Below are 18,571 nucleotides of genomic sequence, written 5' to 3'. Positions count from 1 at the left end.
CATACTGTAGTATATATGACGATTATGTGAATGTACATAATACAACCATTGATTTGGGTGGGAATGCTTGAATATGACCCAACAAAGAATTTGCAACTATTCAAAGGCAAATGTTCTATCGCATCAAGTCACTTTAAAATGGCATCTTTAAGTTGATGGGGGGGGGGGGGGGGGGGGGGGGGCACTAGTATCTGGAGGGGGGCCTACAGGTTTGTGTTAATGAGCAGGAGACTTGGAGGAAGGAGCCAGATGTGAAGCTCTCACCCAGCCAAGTCACAGCTGGGTTCATTCACTGATCTAACCCGATTCATATCAGATAATTACCACCACAGCAGCGCCGTAAAAAGGTAATTAGGTAAAGTAATATAATAGCTGCTAACAAAAAACAAAGCCAGCATGATCTCATCCACAAACATGAAATCACATTTGCGGCTCCAATGAAGATGAAGCTGAGGGTTCGCAGGAGAGATGATTAGCGCATGAGGAATTGTAGCCAATCAAATCCACTCTCGAATCTGTGCTGTTCATACAGTAGAGTGTAATTTGTTGTACCACTAGGGAGGAGGAGAACGCGGAAAGGAAGAAGTTGAAGTCCCTATCCCCAAAACTAAAGTGGTTTTGGGTAATGTGATTGTTGAAAGTCAGAGAAAAAGGATAATGTGTTTAAAATCAGCTCTTGACTCTGTGCAGTGTTGCATAACAATGAAATGATAAAGCCTAATTTATACTTCTGCATCCCTCTCCGTCCTCGAAAAAAAAATGGGCGGGCGGGGGCAGGCGGTTGATTCAGAAAAAATTGAACGTACTGGTCGGGCTTACATACTACTCCGACGGCTATGCGTCCTAAAGCCTATTCAACCTATTCAACGCCAGACCGCTGGGTGGGGTAACTACTGATTGTCGAGCCCGTAGCTACCACATAACCTCTTTATTGGAAGTCATTGATTGTTTTTCCTCCCAACTGTCACTGACATGACACGGATGTTGCTTCAAGACCTGTCGGGCAGGTGCAGTCACATGGGCCTTGGAGACATGTAGCACAGTCAATGATAACATGTCTAATGCTATGTATTCACTTGAGTAGGCAAATGTATCTCCATCGTGGTGGTCATTTTTTTGTGAAAAACATTGCGATTTATAACAAAACGATATGCTTATCTTACATACAATAAGAGCAACTATTATAAAACGATCCAATAAAATGAATACGTCCTTATTTTCTTTGGTATTTTTGTCACATTCATACTGCAATGATCGCTGGGTAACCTTTGAATAACTACAACGCTATGACAATGCACTCATTGGCCACGAGACGGTTGCCCTTGTCAAAAAGTGGTAACGTGAATGTGTCACTATGAAACAAAGCATGCACACTTCGAACAAAATTACCCCCCAAACTCTGAGGACAGGGCCAGAAAAATAAACCCACGGTATTCATCATACATCATACATCATACATCATGCAGTGTTATAGTTATATCAGACACACAGCAAGAACATGCATACCTCAACATACAGTTGTGGGACTGCGATTTCAACCATGAGTATGTTGAAAAACACATACATTAGCACACTTACTAATGATCATCTGCCAGGCTCTCACACACGAAAAGTTGATTCCAAAACTCTCGAATTTAAGACAGAGTGGACTGACAAGTAGGCTATGCATTTGTGCTGCTTGTGGGCAGGACAAAACCGATGTGTTTAATCTGCAACGAGACGGTTGCCCTTGTCAAAAGTGTTAGCGTGAAACGTCACTATAAAACAAAGCATGCACTGCAAAGCATGCAGATGGTGGAGCTGCTGGACTAGTTTGAGTTATAAGCAGAGGACGTGCTTGTAGCGATTTGAGCGACAACTACAACAACAACAGAACAGGAGACAGGTGGTACGTACGTTTACTAGATTTTCCGCTAAATCAAGCGTTATCGTATTCACAATAACTCTCAAAAGTGTGCTGCTAATAAGTACAACGTTGTCGTGCCGATTATGCTCTCACACGCCACCCTCATTGAGGCAAAAGTAGGCTAATGTTTGACTCAAATGTCTTTCACTGCCGTTTTATGTAAAGTCAGTCATTCTAAATAGGTTCTACACATACATGAAATACATTTCCTATTTAATAGATGCAAAGTAATTATGCTGCCAGCATTACTCCGTAGCAAATTACGTTAGATGTCAGTTGAAGCTGGTTGGAGAAGGCACTTTCAACACCGAGCCACCAGCCAAGAGACCAACAGTGGTCGGGAGAAATGTACTTTTCGAGGGTTTATATAAAATATGGTAGCCTAATGCTGCATGCTGTGCAGCTTTGTAGTTTACCAAAGTCGTACTAAAACATTTTGACAGAAAACAGGAAATGTGAGGTCCTGACATGTGTGATTCCGGAAATGATGTTGTTTGGAAATGATGTCGTAAACTGGCCAATCACAGCCAAGGGGGTCTCCGACTCTCTCCGTCTCTTTAAGAAAAGTTAGAAAAAAGCGTTTGTCTCCGACCAGCTCTCCGACGGCTCTCCGACGGGTCGGATGGGCGGCAACACCTGGGTGAAGGTGTTACCAAGGCGTGCCAAAGTGTCCCTCTACGACCAAATCGGAGAGAATCGTAGAAGTATAAAAATGCCTTAATGGATATGCTAACACAGCAAAGAAACTGGAAGTGGAAGAACCTCTCCAGTATCTCAATGTACAGATTAACACACACAATAATCAATGAAAAGGGAAAGCTGAACTGTCTAAACAAATCTATCACAGTAAACAGATTGCACAGATAGCTTGTGGACATCTAAACACAGAGAGCAACTAGATTGGAAAACCTAGCAAAAGCAAGAACCCTTACACAAAACATCACACAGTAACTTAAAAATTAGTATGAGAAATTCATTCAGTGCTCCCTTCAATGACTGTGTCCTTTGACTGTAGGGACTGAGTGCTACAGACCTGTGAGAATGCAGACGAATGGGCAGAACTCCAAATAGGAGATGGTTAGGGAGCTTCAAAGCTTTGGTTGAGCGTTAGTCAGCCATTTTTATTTGGCATCACTCCCTAGGAGACTTGTTTAGTGGCCATTCACAATGACTGCTTAGTTGTGCATGCTGCCACAAAAACAACCAATTAATACACTTTGCCATCCTGACATGCTGATAAATTACTGTTATCCAATAATGATGGGGTATTAAAACTCCCACATACATTCGCTCACTGGCAGTATGTGAAAACAATTTACACCAAGAACTACTTCAGGACAATCTGTACCTCAGTAACTCAAACTGTTTGTACCAACATGTACCTATGGGTCACGTACGCCCCGTCACAAGAGAGTCAAAGGCAACTGCCTAGGAATAAGTGCCAGATGAGTCAGCTTTGTAGTCCCTCTAAGGGTGGATTTGCCAGCCCAAACAGGAAGTTTGAGGTAGCATGGCCGCTACCCATCTGGCTCCCAACTGCTGTGCTTCACATCTACTGAAGCAGAGAACACAGCGACAGCTATACACTGGCTTTGTTTTCTGCCTGAAGGGTTTGCAGGACAGCCAGCCAGAGGGCTTTCACTAAAGCACGAGTTATACAACAGCTGGTATACTTGTGACGATGCAACAGATGTGTCCTAAATGGACGTGTCTTGAAAAGCGAACCTGAGGGTGGGGGCTGAGTATGGCTCATCTTGACTCATCTTGAATTATCATGCTTCTGCAGAAGTCATAGGAGCCAGGGTACCAGGGAATACGTGTGGAAGGTATAAAAACTAAAAATTAAATAAAACACACAATCACACGAAACACATGGTCACCATTCTTTAGATCTTTTTAAAACATTTCTCTAAATATGGACAGATGCTATTTCATATCTCATTCCAATCAATATCAAAATAGGAAATCGAATCAAATAAAATCGGATTGCAATTGCATCAAATCGTTAGCTTGTGAACCGAATCAAATCGAATCAGGGCATCTTTGCCAATACCCAGCCCTAGTGCCATTGCCAAAGTCATGCTAACAGATATTTTTGAGAATACATTCCTGTATTTTCTAATGTTACAACAATATGATGTTTCACTTCCTTGTATATCATTGCATATCTTACGCCTCTTGTCACATCACTGACAGAATATGCAAAATCACAGCACAGTCATGTTACACTGAGTGGGCCTTTCCCTGACTTCAGCACATTCATTGAGGAAGTTAAAATGTATGGGAAATAGTTCAGACAGTTGACACTGTAACAGTTCACCCACAGGAAACCTGTCAAGACAGGACAAAGCGAAGTTAGTCGCCTCTGTGCTCTATGGCACGTATTACAAACTCCTTTCTGTCCAAATATGACCTGTATCAAGATCTAAATATGATGACGCGTCACAACTTACAATCTGGGAAAAAATGCCAACTAGTTTGCGCACAGTCACTTTCTGGCTGAAAAGCAATCCTCTGTCCATGCTCTTGCGATTGACTGGTTGATACAGAGGTCAAAGCTGACACATAACAAGGGTAAAACGGGCAAACCTCATTCAATCTTCTTGAAAAGACTTAATGGTGTCAGTTAAATGAAACCAGACAGTTTGTTCACATGCAGACATACAGAGAGCTAACCAGCCAGAAAACACCAGAGGGATGTTGCCATAGAGACAGAGAGACGAACGCGGCTTTAAGTCTGGTTCCTGAATCCTGAACCTTACCCTTCATGCTTACCATACAATTCACGGGAAAGATCATTCACTCTACAGAAAAAAAAACACCTTACATTACAAGTTCACAACTTAACAAAAAGAATATGTTTCTATTATATTTCTTTTGTTTGGAAAAAAGAAAACTTTATTTGTACTGTGTTTAACCTTTGCCACCATATCCGGCTGTAAAACTGCACTGTTCATTTCCTAATAACCTGCATATTGGAATTTGTAATTGTAAACTGCATCCCTCTACGACATTGCTCAATCATTTGACATTTGACCTGCTAGGCTCAACAGGAGTTCTGGATGCCAAGCTGGTTCAGATAGCACTGTAAGTGATCTGCTCTGGAGCTATGAACTCCAGCCATCCCAGCAGTGGGGAATGGTAGCCCAACTGCCTCAGCAATAGGGCCAAGGCCCACCCAGACCTGAAGTTGCCTGTTTTAACTGGCCAGGTAATTTAGCCTGTTTGATAGCTATAGCTACTACATGACCATGGACATGTAACCTTTTTCCTCATACACGCTTGGAGAGGGAGGGGTGAGGGTGTTGATTCAGTGGGTTCCAATCTGCATCAGCAGCTGCAATCAGCTATAAATATTTCAGCTATTCCAAGCAATGACTAGACTGTAAGGGAGAAGGGCAAGTCAGGACAGATGTCTGGAACATGAATATGCACAAATAATGCATCTAGTCCTGACTCTTTAAAGCTGGTGACCTTCGCTAAATAGTCTGTGTGAATCCCAAATTGGATTGAAGTGAATGCAACAGTGTGCAAATACATCACCTGTGTCCCATGTTACTAGAGACATTTATGTAGTTTGACCTCGACTAAGGAGAAATTAAATACCAAAAGCACCATTACAAAGTGGCCAAAAACTATTTACAATCTTAAGGAAAATGAACATGATACATAAATACACACATAAAGGCCTATTTCTGAATAAGGAAACAGAACAGAGAAGACACCAAGAGAGAAAAGAAAGAAAGAAAGAAAGAAAGAAAGAGAGAGAGACTGGGGATTGGCAGACAGATAAAAACAATGTTAAAGACAGAATAAGGAGGGACATGCATTGTCCATGATAATCTGGTGTAATTACATGAATTTTAGATTACAGTTGCACCCACCTACAGCACAGCGGTGTTTTGCATTGTTGAGTAGCATTCAGTCCCACCACACAGTTGTGTTACTGCTCATTCTCAAAACCAGTGGTGTAAAACTAAAAATAAGCCCCTTTCCCACAAAGACACACCCCACACTGTCTGAGTATACACACACGCACACACACACACAAAGAGAGAGAGAGCGATAGAGAGAGAGAGAGAGAGAGAGAGAGAGAAAAGACACCCCACACTGTCACAAGGGTATATGGACACACACACACACACACACACACACACGCACACGATAAAGCACATAGCAAGACAAAAACCTGAATACCCTGAGGTGAACTATAGTTCCACGTCTAGCACTAACCTATACTTTTGTATGCTTGGCTGACTGCAGACAATACATGTGCACATCCACCCACCACGAGTCAGGGAAACATTATCCTAAACTATACTTCAGAAGGGGCCCTGTAGAGGCATGTGGAGATACACATCTTAGATCCATCTTCAAAGCTAACATTTGACTATGTCTCTGACATCATACGTATTGAATTTACCATGGACTTGAATTAATTGGATTCCATGGAAAACATCCTTGTAACTGTGTTTTTCTAAATGTTTCCCGTGTATTTTACCACGGAACAGAAAAAGGCGCTTGCCTTGTGAGTTGGGGATCAGATTTAAAGATACAGTGCTCTGTTATTCCTAGATTGAAGGGCCTGCAAACATCAACCGTTTCATTTGAAAAGCTTTATAAATACGTACAATTTTCTTTTTTGATTCAACAAAATCCCCTACATACTGCATCTTCAGGTACGAGAGGAAAAATGTGAACCCACTGGAAAAACAAACTGTCTTGTGAGAGGACACTTCGATCTAATAACTGTAGGATATCAGTTTGAATGGAATAGGAGAACGAAGCTGGACATTGTAGCCTTCTGCCATCTCTGTCTAGCACCATCTACTGTGATATTCCACAAGACAATGAGTCAACAACAACATCTAATAATTTGAACTCTATGTGTGCAGACTATAGGTTTTCCAGAAAACATCTCACCTCAGCGCAAAAAGTCCAGAACAGGACAAATTATTCTTGAACGGAGACGTGTGACTTGATGTGATTATGTTATGGATGCCACAGTGTTGCTCTTCAGCCTGTCTCAATTATCAGCAAACAATGCCTCATATATCCAACACTAATGATGCAGGAAACTGGCCTCGCCTGGTCAGGCTTGTGAGCTCACTGGGGTTACACAAGGTGAGACTTGAGTGCTTTAAACAGACCAGCACACTCACAGAATGTACCGGATGACTTATGAGAATATCTCAGGCTTGCTCCACTATTGTGTATCTTTGCTCAAACTTTATCTTGTTGGAAGTTTCTGATCCTGACTAAAATGTTTTTAACCTTTGACACAGCGTCCATATAAATCAAACTACAACACCATCTATCCTGAGGAGGATAATGACTTTGTCACCCATTACAAAGCAAAGGCATGGCAACAAACCTACAAATGTAATGTAATCATATTCTTTTATGAGCAAAATGAAATTCATTTATACAATAACAAAGACATCTGGAAAGTGGGTCTGGAGATTGGGACAACTATAAATTAACCTAAATATTTCCATAAACTTTAAATTCTACAGATGGAGAGACAGTTCTGGCTGAATTCTTGTTTTCTCCCTTTTTGATGAGCATCTTAGATAATGATGCCACAACATGTTCTACAACCTACACTACACATTTTTTTCAGGATGGGCTTATACCGATCTTCAGTAGATTCCTGACCAATTAGTATAACATGGATTTACCTTTATTCACAATTCTGTAAAACAACCCCAGGGCGTTATACCAAATAAGCCTCTAACAGCATCTGCTTTTGTTTTGTAGAATGGCAATACAGTCCTTAAAGATGCAGTGCACACTTCTTCCATGAAAGGCTGTTGATATTTGAGCTCAACAGCCAATTAAATGACACCCCTCCCTTCTGTGCTCCTGAAGCACAGTGTTGATTAGCTGCTATTGATTATGGCTTGGCCCATGCCACTATGATTGTTTTCTACTTACAGGGCCAGGACGGAACATTGAACACTGAACACTGCACACTGTACACTGAACACTGAACACTGAAGGACCATGAGAAGCAATGGGATTCCAATCATGGACTGTACCTTTAAATTAATCTTAGAGGAGAGACAACATGTCGAGACAATGTGTTGTTTTAATGGCTTGAGGCTGGTTCTGCCAGTTTAACTATTGCTGAGGCAAGAGGCTGTGGGTGGACACCAAAAAAAACCCCAGATACAGAACAGCAGACATCTTGCAATCCAAAACCTCTGTGGTTGTATTTAATTACACCCGTTGAAGAAATGTTCTTTTTGAAAGGATAAAGGTTATCTAGATACTACTGCCAAAAGAGGTTCCTCTGTCAAGGCAGGCTGCAGAATCCAAAAGAGTCCTAGATTAGAGCCTTCTGGGCTGTCAGTGCAGTTCCACAGAGGACCATTTCCCTCAGCTGAGGGGTAACAAGAGGATCATGGTCTTTGCTATGTACACCCTACATGTGTCACTACAGGTGTGACTCTGGGGTTCCAGGTGTTGCGCTTTAATTGCCAGCCTTGTGAGTCCACTATGACATGACTATGACATCACTAGCCCTTACACAGACACAGATGTGCGCACTTGGTCACGTACACGTTTTCAGTGTGTTCACTAACGCGAAGACAAAGACCTAAGGCGGTAAGGTGTTGTCTTATACAAATAAAATCTACAGCATAGAAAAGGGCCGCATAGTTGTAGTGTCTCAGAGTACACACCCGATTTACATTATGAAACAGATATGACTGATCGCTTGTCTGCATGCCTCTCTTTCTACACCTCAAAATCGACCGTCACTCTCTCTGTTGGTTTAAGTCAGACATCATAGGGCTCTATCACGATGTTCAAAGGGCAAGTGATAAGAAGAGGGGGGCTAAATACACCTGTGCTCCACTACAGGATATAGATTGACAGTCACACTGCATTAAAGGTAGAGTCTACTATTCTGACCAATCTCAACAGCTTCTCATCAAATGACACTCCTACCCTCTGTGGTTCTAAAGCTATGTGTTGATTGGCTGGAATAGTCTATGGCTCGTTTGGAGCCTTGTTTTTACAAGTGCACACACAGAATAGGCAGATAGAGACCTGTGAGGAGCAGTTTGCTGAATGTGACTAAATGTGTTACAGATTAGAATGGTGGACTGCACCTTTAAAATCTGCTGCCAATTAGTTTTATGCAGGACTGGGGAAAGGGATGGAGGGAATGTCACTTACACGTAACCCACCACTCTCCCACACACCTCTCTATATGTCAATACATATATATTCCCACACACACGCACACAACAAGAGATAATATAACCTGTTTTCGAGTATCATGGTGACACAAAAAGCTGGAGGCAATAAAAACGTGTTGGTGGGTTGATGGCACAGCCCTGCTGGGCAAAGTTGCGGAGATGCGAGTTGGGGAAGGTATCATGTGACAGGAGCCCTATCCCAGGCAGCCCTCCAGCAGCTGACCCTGTCAGGACTCTGCCAGGCTCTTGCCTGTGGTGGGCAGACGTGTGTTGCAGGTGACAGGTGACTGGTAATCAGTTAGAGCACTAAGTCCAGTGCTAGCATTGTTAGCATAACGCAATGTCCTTTCTTCTGAGGGAATGTTTGAAACGCTGAATGTCTATAAGGTTTTTTCTATGTGTCTCAAATAATGACTTTGCACAGGATCTCAATTTCCTTTACTTCACCATTGCACCACTTTCAATGAAAGGATGTAAATATTTATAAAGGGCTTTAGTTGGCCAGACTAGCTGCATTGTACTCATGTCAGCAGTATCCATTTCACCATGTCTTCAAGTGGTCAAAGCCATCATTCAAACTACAGGCACTTCTATTAGGTGCTGAAAACCTAGTCTGTTACTCTCCTATGAGAGCAAAAACAGCATAGCCTCCAACAGAAAAAAAGTGACATAAGACCTGTCGCTGTGAAACCTATTTCTCATTTTGAAGTTTGGCATACTTAGTCAAAGTGAGTCCAGCTTTTTCTCACTTTAAAAGGAGTGGGTTGAAACTCCATGAGGTGTCCTGAGAGGCCCTTTCAAACAATCTCAAACGAAGTACCAGAGAACAAGTCGACCAGAGTGACGCATCAGTCAGGTTGGCGGACCACCGTTACTAAGACAGGGTCTACCACAAAACTATGTCAATCCTCTTTAGTAGGCTACTATAAACAAAGAGCAATCAAAAAATCTGCAGCCATTTTTGGTCTCTTTTAAAAAATATATCTCTGTTTGGCAACAATAAACAAAAGTTAAAAATTAGATTTGAAATGAATCTTTCCTCAAGAAGAAAATCCACAGCAGGTTTTAAGATATTCAGCTTTCGGTTTGAAACAAGAGGCAAACAGGTTTTACCTTCCACAGAAAATCTTTGGATTATACTCAATGCTTTCAGATGTCAGTACGTTTATAATCTGTCATTAAAGATTAATTTCATTAATATCCAAAGTGACCTTGAGTGCAAGTTATAGTTACTGTAAGCACCTTTCTTTACCGGCTAAGTTACAGAAAGAACAAAAGAGTATCCAAAAGACAACAATAGAGGGAGAGTGGGACCACGGATACACACCCGCTCAAACTCTTACCCTCTGTGTAAGGGACATATCTGGGGAGTCTAGACCAAAAGGATACAAGGCCACTCAAACTTTTCACTGTGCAGTGAAGTGGGACAGACATCCTTTCATGCTCAGTATGTGTGTCAAAGCGTCCCACTTGTTTTTACATAAGAGTTCAACTTTGTGTGGGTGGTTGATTTTGTGAGTTTGCTTGATGATAAATGTTGACACCAGCACAAAAAGGCAGGCTAGACAGACTGAGCGTGTGTCAAGCAAAAACCCAAAGGGCCCTAATTTTATTGATGGGCAACTGGCATTGAACAAAATCCGCTAAAGCTAATCATTTTGCTAAATGAATACCATGAGAAAGGTCCTAAGCGTTAACAGGGGTGGGTCAATGCAATATTCCCATGCGCCACACAATAGCTTTAGTTTCACACTTTAGTTTTTTTTTCCTCTGTAAAGCTTCACATGTGTGTAGTCTCTTCATGTGTTCATGCATATGTTTAAGTGTTTGCTTGCTAAAGATTTAACACTGAAGTATCATTAAGCACCTCAGGCTATGGGGCAAACCCTCTTATAAACTTATGGCATGGGAACAGGTCAAGAGATCTCTTTCGCTGAAACACTCTCAGGGGCAGTTTCCCAGTATTCCCACTACAAAACAAAACAGAGAGGTCCCCATCAACAGGAAATGTTATTAGGCATAATTCCTAAAAATAGGATTTGCTCAAGGGATATCTTGAGCCTTGGTTCTACATCCAATAATATCTGTCACTCACACACACACACACACACACACACACACACACACACACACACACACACACACACACACACACACACACACACACACACACACACACTTCACCTCTCCTGGTGAAGGCCTGGGCCTGTGAAACCAACTCTTCCACTGTGTCCATGGCTGCCCCCTGACGGTCATGTGACCCTAGTGACACTCACGGATCCCCTCACCACCTACAACCCCCCACAGGGTGTAAGGTGTCCGTTCATCCACACTCTCGCTCACTCTTGCTCTCACTCTCCTTGTGGCCTCATAAATGACCCACCACAGGGAGTCATAACGTGTATGCTGGCACTGAGTGGCATTTACACCATCAAAGACCAGAGGGAGAGAGGCACACACACACACACACACACACACACACACAAACACTCACACAAACAAACGAACAATACTCTCATATAAAACACTACACTCACTCCCTCTATCTATCTGTCTATCTTTCTCTCTCACTCACACACACCCCCACACAAACATTACTCATCCCCTCACATAAAAAAACACTTACTCTGTCTGTCTGTCTGTCTGTCTGTCTCACACACACATACACACACACAAACACTCACACAAACAAACGAACAATACTCTCATATAAAACACTACACTCACTCCCTCTATCTATCTGTCTATCTTTCTCTCTCACTCACACACACCCCCACACAAACATTACTCATCCCCTCACATAAAAAAAACACTTACTCTGTCTGTCTATCTGTCTGTCTGTCTGTCTCACACACACACACATACACACACACACACACACACACACACACACACTCTCACACTCATCTCACTCTCACACTTGTCTCATTCTCACGCTCATCTCACTCTCACACTCATCTTACTCTCATGCCCACCTCAATCTCACAGATGCCATCTCACTCTCACACTCATCTCACTCTCGTCTCATTCTCACGCTCATCTCACTCTCATGCTCACCTCAATCTCACGCTCATGTCCCACTGCAGGAACTCGGGGCACTTCCCAGGCTTTGTTTACGGGAACGGCTCCCTAATTAGCCCATTCGTCCTTTCTGTTTCTACTGTGGTGCAGGAACAACAGACCTTCAAGTGACGTAATGTTTTGCTCTTTGATGTCAAATCCGAACACAACTAAATAATGATATATTTCTCCAGGCAGCACCAACATTAGACGTTTAACCAGAGATTTTCTGAACACTGTTAGGATTGCCTCAAGGTCGAGTCCACAAGTAAACTTGCTTTTCAGATGCTTTGACATGGGTTCAGGGCACTGATGTCAGGCTATGCAACACTTTTTTGTAACAGCTATTCTAAGGTTCATAGTTTACAAGTCAAATGGAGTGAAAAGTCAATGGACACCGTAAACCTATGAATAGCTGTTCCAAAAAAAAAAAAAGAGTTGTCGGATAGCCGGACGTTGGTTTCAGGTCAGCTGTAATTACTTGATCAGTGAATATACCAGGACCACTATGATTCATTAAAGCCTATATAAATATACCAGCACCACTATGATTAATTTAAGCTTATATTATAGCTGATAATGACTGTAATCTAAACAAGCTCACTATATGAAATCTAAACAAGCTTACTATATGTAAGCAAAAATGTATTTAGCTGTATTTTGTAATGTCTGGTACATTTTTGCTGGTTTTAAAAATGGCACTTGTTGTTGTCTTCCCCTCATGTCACGTTTAAACAATAAGTGTTAACCATTACTGCAAGCACCACCCAGCCACCTCAACCATCACTGCAAGAACGTGCCCAAAGGAGGTACTTGTTTCATCCCTAAAAACGGCCCAGAAAGAGGTCTTGCAGTGGCGGTTACTGCAGTGGAAAACCGCTCAGAGGTGCCGGCCCCTGTAAAACGCCCCGCGACTTCCTGCAGTGGAAAAGTGCCTAACCTCACAGAGGCCTCCTAGGGTTCATGCATGGAAGGGCTTTATGTTGTGATGTCATTCCCGTGAAGACTGAATCAGCCTTATCTCCGATCCCTTTGCACACGTCACAGGAATAAACAGAGGCTTCGAAGAGCCAGGGGCCCCCATCAATCCCATCAGGCCCTCTTTGAGCCCTGGGAGGTGCATTTGTCTCACTGACACATGGACATAAGTCTTTTTACACTGTAGTGGTGGTGTTGAAAAAGTGTGAAAGAAGTGAAAGTCCTCTCTATGGCAGAGGTGGTGTAGACACACACACTCTGAAATCCACCTCTGCATTTAACCCATCCAGGGAAGTGACACACACACAGTGAAGTGAGGTTACACACTAACCCGGAGCAGTGAGCTGCCTTTGGCAGCGCCCGGGGAGCAGTGATCGGGGTTAGGTGCCTTGCCCAAGGGCACTTCAGCTGTGGATGTGGGCATGGGAGAGCAGTGGTCTACCACTTCCCCCGCCCACATTTTTCCTACTCGGGGAACGAACCGGCCACCCTCCGGTTACCAGCCTGAAACCCTAACCAGTAGGCCACGGCTGCCCCTAATAGGCCATGGCTGCCCCTGTGTTGGGAGGTGGAGGGAGAGAGGGAGGGATATTAAATAGCCACTGTTGTCATGGTAGCCTTTTGTTTCAGATCCCTTGGTGATTTATCGGGGGGGAATTAAAAGGTGTGGGTATTGTCAGGGTAAAATATATGTTCCTGTTCTGAAGAGGATTAACTCTCCGAGGTGCTCAGCGGGTGCACGAGGGCATGACCCGACGTGGAAAAGGTTGACGGAAAAAGACCTGCCAGCAAAATCTTTGCTAGCTGAAGGTGTTTTTAGGATAAAATCATGTGGGCAAAACAGTCTTAAGAGAGGTGGGGTGTAGTAAGGTACATACATTCTACGCTGTTACACAAAGCAGTCTATTCAGGGACAAAACCTGTGTCAAGGAAGCTGCGAGAAGAGCAGCAACTCTGGTGGCAGTGTCACTGAAGTGTTCACGCTAACTGGAAATAGCACACACACACACACACCCCCACACCCCCACCCCCTCCCAAAAAAATTCTTCACTAGTGTTGTGCTTCTAAATGGATTGATAGTAACTACAGTCCTGCTCTGTTGTATTCTGGGCCAGCACGAGGGAATACTTCGGCAGGCATACTGACAGTAACCACTCAACAAGTCTGCGCCACCCATAACCTCATACAGCCCTGCTCAACTACCCTTGACAGAGAGATATTTACATCTCTGACCTTTCACCCCTCGGTTCCCACTTGCAAGGCTCCTTTTAGAAGCTCCTTTCTCCTACGGCCGCTCTTCCCATCGGCCCCCTCTGTTCCCCCCCCCCTTGAGGGATCGCTCGTCAGAGGTGGGTGCTGGTGGTGCAGGATAATGTTACGTGTCTGCTCAGCACCAGCCCCTGGTCCCATACCTGACCTTACTGCAGGGAGCCATCAGCACAGTCCAGCCTGCGGGAGGATAATTAAAAAGGACGGCCCAGGAGCCAAAGGATTACGACACACAGAGAGAGGTGAAAAACCGCAAGAGAGAGAGGGGGTATGGAAATGGATCCAACTACACAACAAAAACATTTCAATGAGGATTTAGCATGTCATGTTTAGCACAGCCCATGTGTCATGCCAGACGAGCCAACCAAAGCTCAGGGGACGCAGACACAGAGGTTGACTGCAGACAGTCAGTCGTGCTACTCTGTTCACTGCATCCTTCACTGACACAGACACTTGTTGGAAACTAAAACAACCTGCTGTGTGCTGCCCTGTACTCCCACTAGCCTGCCTGCAGAGTGCCAAAAACGCCTAGCCTGACATTTTAGCTTCGGCCTCCAAGATAACAGTTGACGTTTGACCGGCTCGGGGCCAGACGAGGGCCAGATGTGCTTGAAAGTCACATGCTGTGCGTGTTTCCACAGCGTATGAGAAGAATGGAGAGGGAATGGTACTTGTATCTAGTGGCTCTTGTTCCGCAACACGTGGTTTGGTGCATGCACTCTGGCATGGCCGGTTGTCAAAGAAAACAGAGATTAGAAAGGATAAGATGGGGGGAGTGGATTTGGGGGGGTTGGGGGCATGTTGGCCGTGGCCCAGCTGACCACAGCTAAGGTCAGTCAGTGGGGGATTAGGCTGCTATCAAAACCACGCCGCCTGCCTTTCTCAGTTCAAACCTCCACTACCAGAGACAGGCCGAAGAGGACAAGGTCACCTACATGTGCACCCTTTTGAGAAAAAATGCAAAGGAAAAAAGAGAGAGAAACTACACTGTGGGTTGTTAACAAGGGATTTATTTGATTTTGTGGTTGCTGCCAAGACAGAAGCCTGAAGGCAGTATAAATGCAGGGAAACAAAGTCATTAACACTTGCACACATTTATTAGTAACAGGTTGGTGCCTTGTTTTCCTTGATTACAACGAATGCTCCAAAACCCTTATTGCTTTGACAGCCTGAAAAGTCCATGAGCTACAGTCTAAGCTCTCCTGACGGACTGATAGACATGAGCCTCAACACATGCATTTTTCTCTGGGCCTTGCTAACCTCCGCAGTTTTACTGACAGCATCTCAGTGATGAATGCATGTCCACAGCCAAACGGCCACAGAATCATGAGGAAGAGACTGAGGAATAAATTAGCCAACACTTGAGTCACATGGCAGTCAGATAGAGTATTTACAACTTTGAGACTGTTTTTGGCATGTCTCTTCTCTGGCAAGCAGTGTTTCAGCAGTGTTTTATTACTCTAAGGGAAAGTCCAAAAGGTGTTTTATGGAAAAGTTCTTCATGTGGCAACTGGAGAGTTGAGTTCGGGAGGCGTTAGGAGGGTGTTAGGACTACAGGTGTTCTAGTCACAACATGCTATTTGGTGGGGAACAAAAAGCTAATCAAACGCAACACACCAGTGGGAGGTCATACAGTGTTTAAAATGGTTTGGTGTTGTCCATGTCTGTCCTGTCGGCCCTACTGTTGCTGCTGTCCAAGTCACACAACTCAGATGCCCTGTGGATGTGGGCAATTAACAATGAAAGACAACATAAACAGAGCACTTAGGATCAGTGGCCTTTAGACACCACCTTTAGACAACATTGTCTGTCTGTCATTGTCACCATGATCTAACCTACAAATCTTTCCAGTTGTTTGAAAATTATTAAAAGAGGTAGTGGCATCAGTGGTAAGACTCATTTTCTAATTTATACACACATACAAATTTCACAGCCTTATATATTTTCTGAGAAAAATATATTATTTTTTTTTGCTAGATCTTTACAGCAATTGTGTGTATTCAGACTCGTGTGTTATACTCGTATGTTATGTCTTTTATTGCATGATTTTGCTACAATTATATATTTGAAGCAGGAAGCAGTCTGCACAAAGCACTTTTCCACTTAAGGACAACACAGATGTCTGTCTGTATCTATCCTAATACGTTTATTTTTTGGTTTAAATGTACCTGTCTAAGAACTAATATCTTGCACCAACCTTATACAGTCTAAATATTAAGACTTCTAGGCTAATTAGTAAGATTTGAACTGACCACAATGCTATGCTAGCCAAGTTTAGGCCTACTAATCTCCACTGCTTATCAGTGAAACAGTTTTCATGACTGCCAAAACAAAATGATGAACTGATAAGTGTTTGTTTACCCTCAAGTAGCCTTTAAGTTATTTGGTCAAATTACCATAAGCGTCTCTAAATATGTTCCAAATATCGCCGTCTTTGGGGTTAAGGCTTTTAAATGGTAGGCAGTTACTGTTAAGTGTTCAGTTCAAAGTTTAAGGTAGAAGTGAGCGATTTGTTGTAGTAAACTAGTACAAGTATGCTTAATTCAAACCTTACCTGTAACTCGCACCAAGCCACTTCAACAGTAGTCTCAGTGTCTAGTCCTTTGTACACAGTCTTGAAAGAACCCCTCCCGATTTCAATGTTGAATTTGAGGAACCTTCCATCAGGTGAAGTGGCCACGGCTTTGGTCTCCACTTCATCTTTCTCCTCTTGTTCCCGATTACTCTCGGATTGAGCACTGGTCAAAACCACCTTCTTCTGTGCGGTCTCTTCCTCAGAGTCCGAGCTGACATCGAGCACGTTGGAGATGGGCTCGCCGACTTTCCAGACCCCCGGTGAAGGCAGTGGGCTAGGGTCCTGGGTGGCCGGAGGTGAGCTCGTACTCGATGCAGGCGACTCTGTTACCGAGGAATCAGCCTTCTTCTCGTCTGTCGTACTTTCTGACAAGATGTTGTCAGCCGACCACGAGAGTGTCTTTGAAAGAGGTGCGACATTATCCTGAGCTTCCAGATCCATCGTGTGAATTTTATTCAACCTGTAAGCGTTTCGCCTCGAATTAGCAGAATGTCTTCTTCGCCTTGGTGGCATTCTGGCTGGAAAGCACGTATCGGCATCGAAACTTGTAGGTAATTTGGGGAAACCAAGTCCTGCCATATCCACATCGACCTGAGACATTGTCAGTCACAAGAGTTGCTCGCCTCTGGCGTTGACAACAGGTGTCCCTTGGTCTGTTTTCGTCAGTTTAGATTTGTTCTGCAGCACCAAAAGGAGCAGAGCATGAGGGCAGTTTATATTTCCAATGACTGCAAATAAATAGAAAGAATAGACAAAAAATACAATTTACGCACGATAAAGAAATAGTTGTTGGACGTCTATAATAAACATAATCTCGTCACCAGGCAACCCACTGTGACTTTTAATAGTCTAAAACCACAGCGACAAAAAATATTGAAGCTTCGTATACGAAAAAAGACTAAATTGCTACGTATGTAAGACAATGATTTGAAGCACGGCGCAACGCGAAAAACACTGACGAAAGGATCTCTGAAGGTCGCGCAAATTTCTTCAGCGAAAGAAAAGTCCCCGGGATTGTCCACAATGTTTAGTCTCCTTTGGACAATGCTTGGCGACGTCTGAACACGCACTGTCCGATTATTCCGCTGTTGTCTGTAGTTGATGGTACCTCTTCAGAACCCACAGTTAGATGTGGAAAGACGCACAAAGATTCAGTATCTCAATTGCGCACAGCTCTCCATGCGCGTGTTCCTCTTGCTCCGCCCCTCAGAATCACCTTTCCACTTTATGTGTCATGAGGCACGGCACAGTCCTTACCTGTACAGTGAACCCTGTGTATACCTCATTACTTTACCCAATAGCGGATGGTGACCTCTCGTTAGATTCTGTTTAAAAAACTAAAGTCTGCGCTAAATGGAATGAATTAGTCAAAATAGGCATGAGAGCAACTTCATACGATTGCTTAAACTCATTAACTATTTTACAAATGAGCTCAAAAATAATCCACACGCAGTGTTTAGGAGATAACAGTTTGACTTAAACTTCTCAAGAACGTGACTCAGCAAATATCACCACATGTTCTGTTTACTCCAAAAGGACACTAGAAGGAACGGTATATAAGCATTTATATTCTGG

At 43.3% G+C, this 18,571-nt stretch overlaps 1 protein-coding gene across 1 annotated transcript in view; it reads right to left on the bottom strand.

The window, feature by feature from the left end:
- Window positions 1-18,105, bottom strand: part of wnk4b (WNK lysine deficient protein kinase 4b) — a 72,398-nt gene extending 54,293 nt beyond the window's left edge. Inside the window, exon 1 of the mRNA XM_080856621.1 lies at window positions 16,976-18,105. Within this exon, the coding sequence (XP_080712747.1) occupies window positions 16,976-17,596 (621 nt within the window). The 5' untranslated portion in view covers window positions 17,597-18,105. The remainder of the gene's footprint in view (window positions 1-16,975) is intronic.
- Window positions 18,106-18,571: the final 466 nt, after the last annotated feature.

This window comes from Sprattus sprattus (genome assembly GCF_963457725.1).
Source record: "Sprattus sprattus genome assembly, chromosome: 18".
Lineage (NCBI taxonomy): Eukaryota > Metazoa > Chordata > Actinopteri > Clupeiformes > Clupeidae > Sprattus > Sprattus sprattus.
The sequence above is the reverse complement of the archived record's forward strand: the minus strand, read 5'-3'. Positions and strand labels throughout refer to the sequence as shown.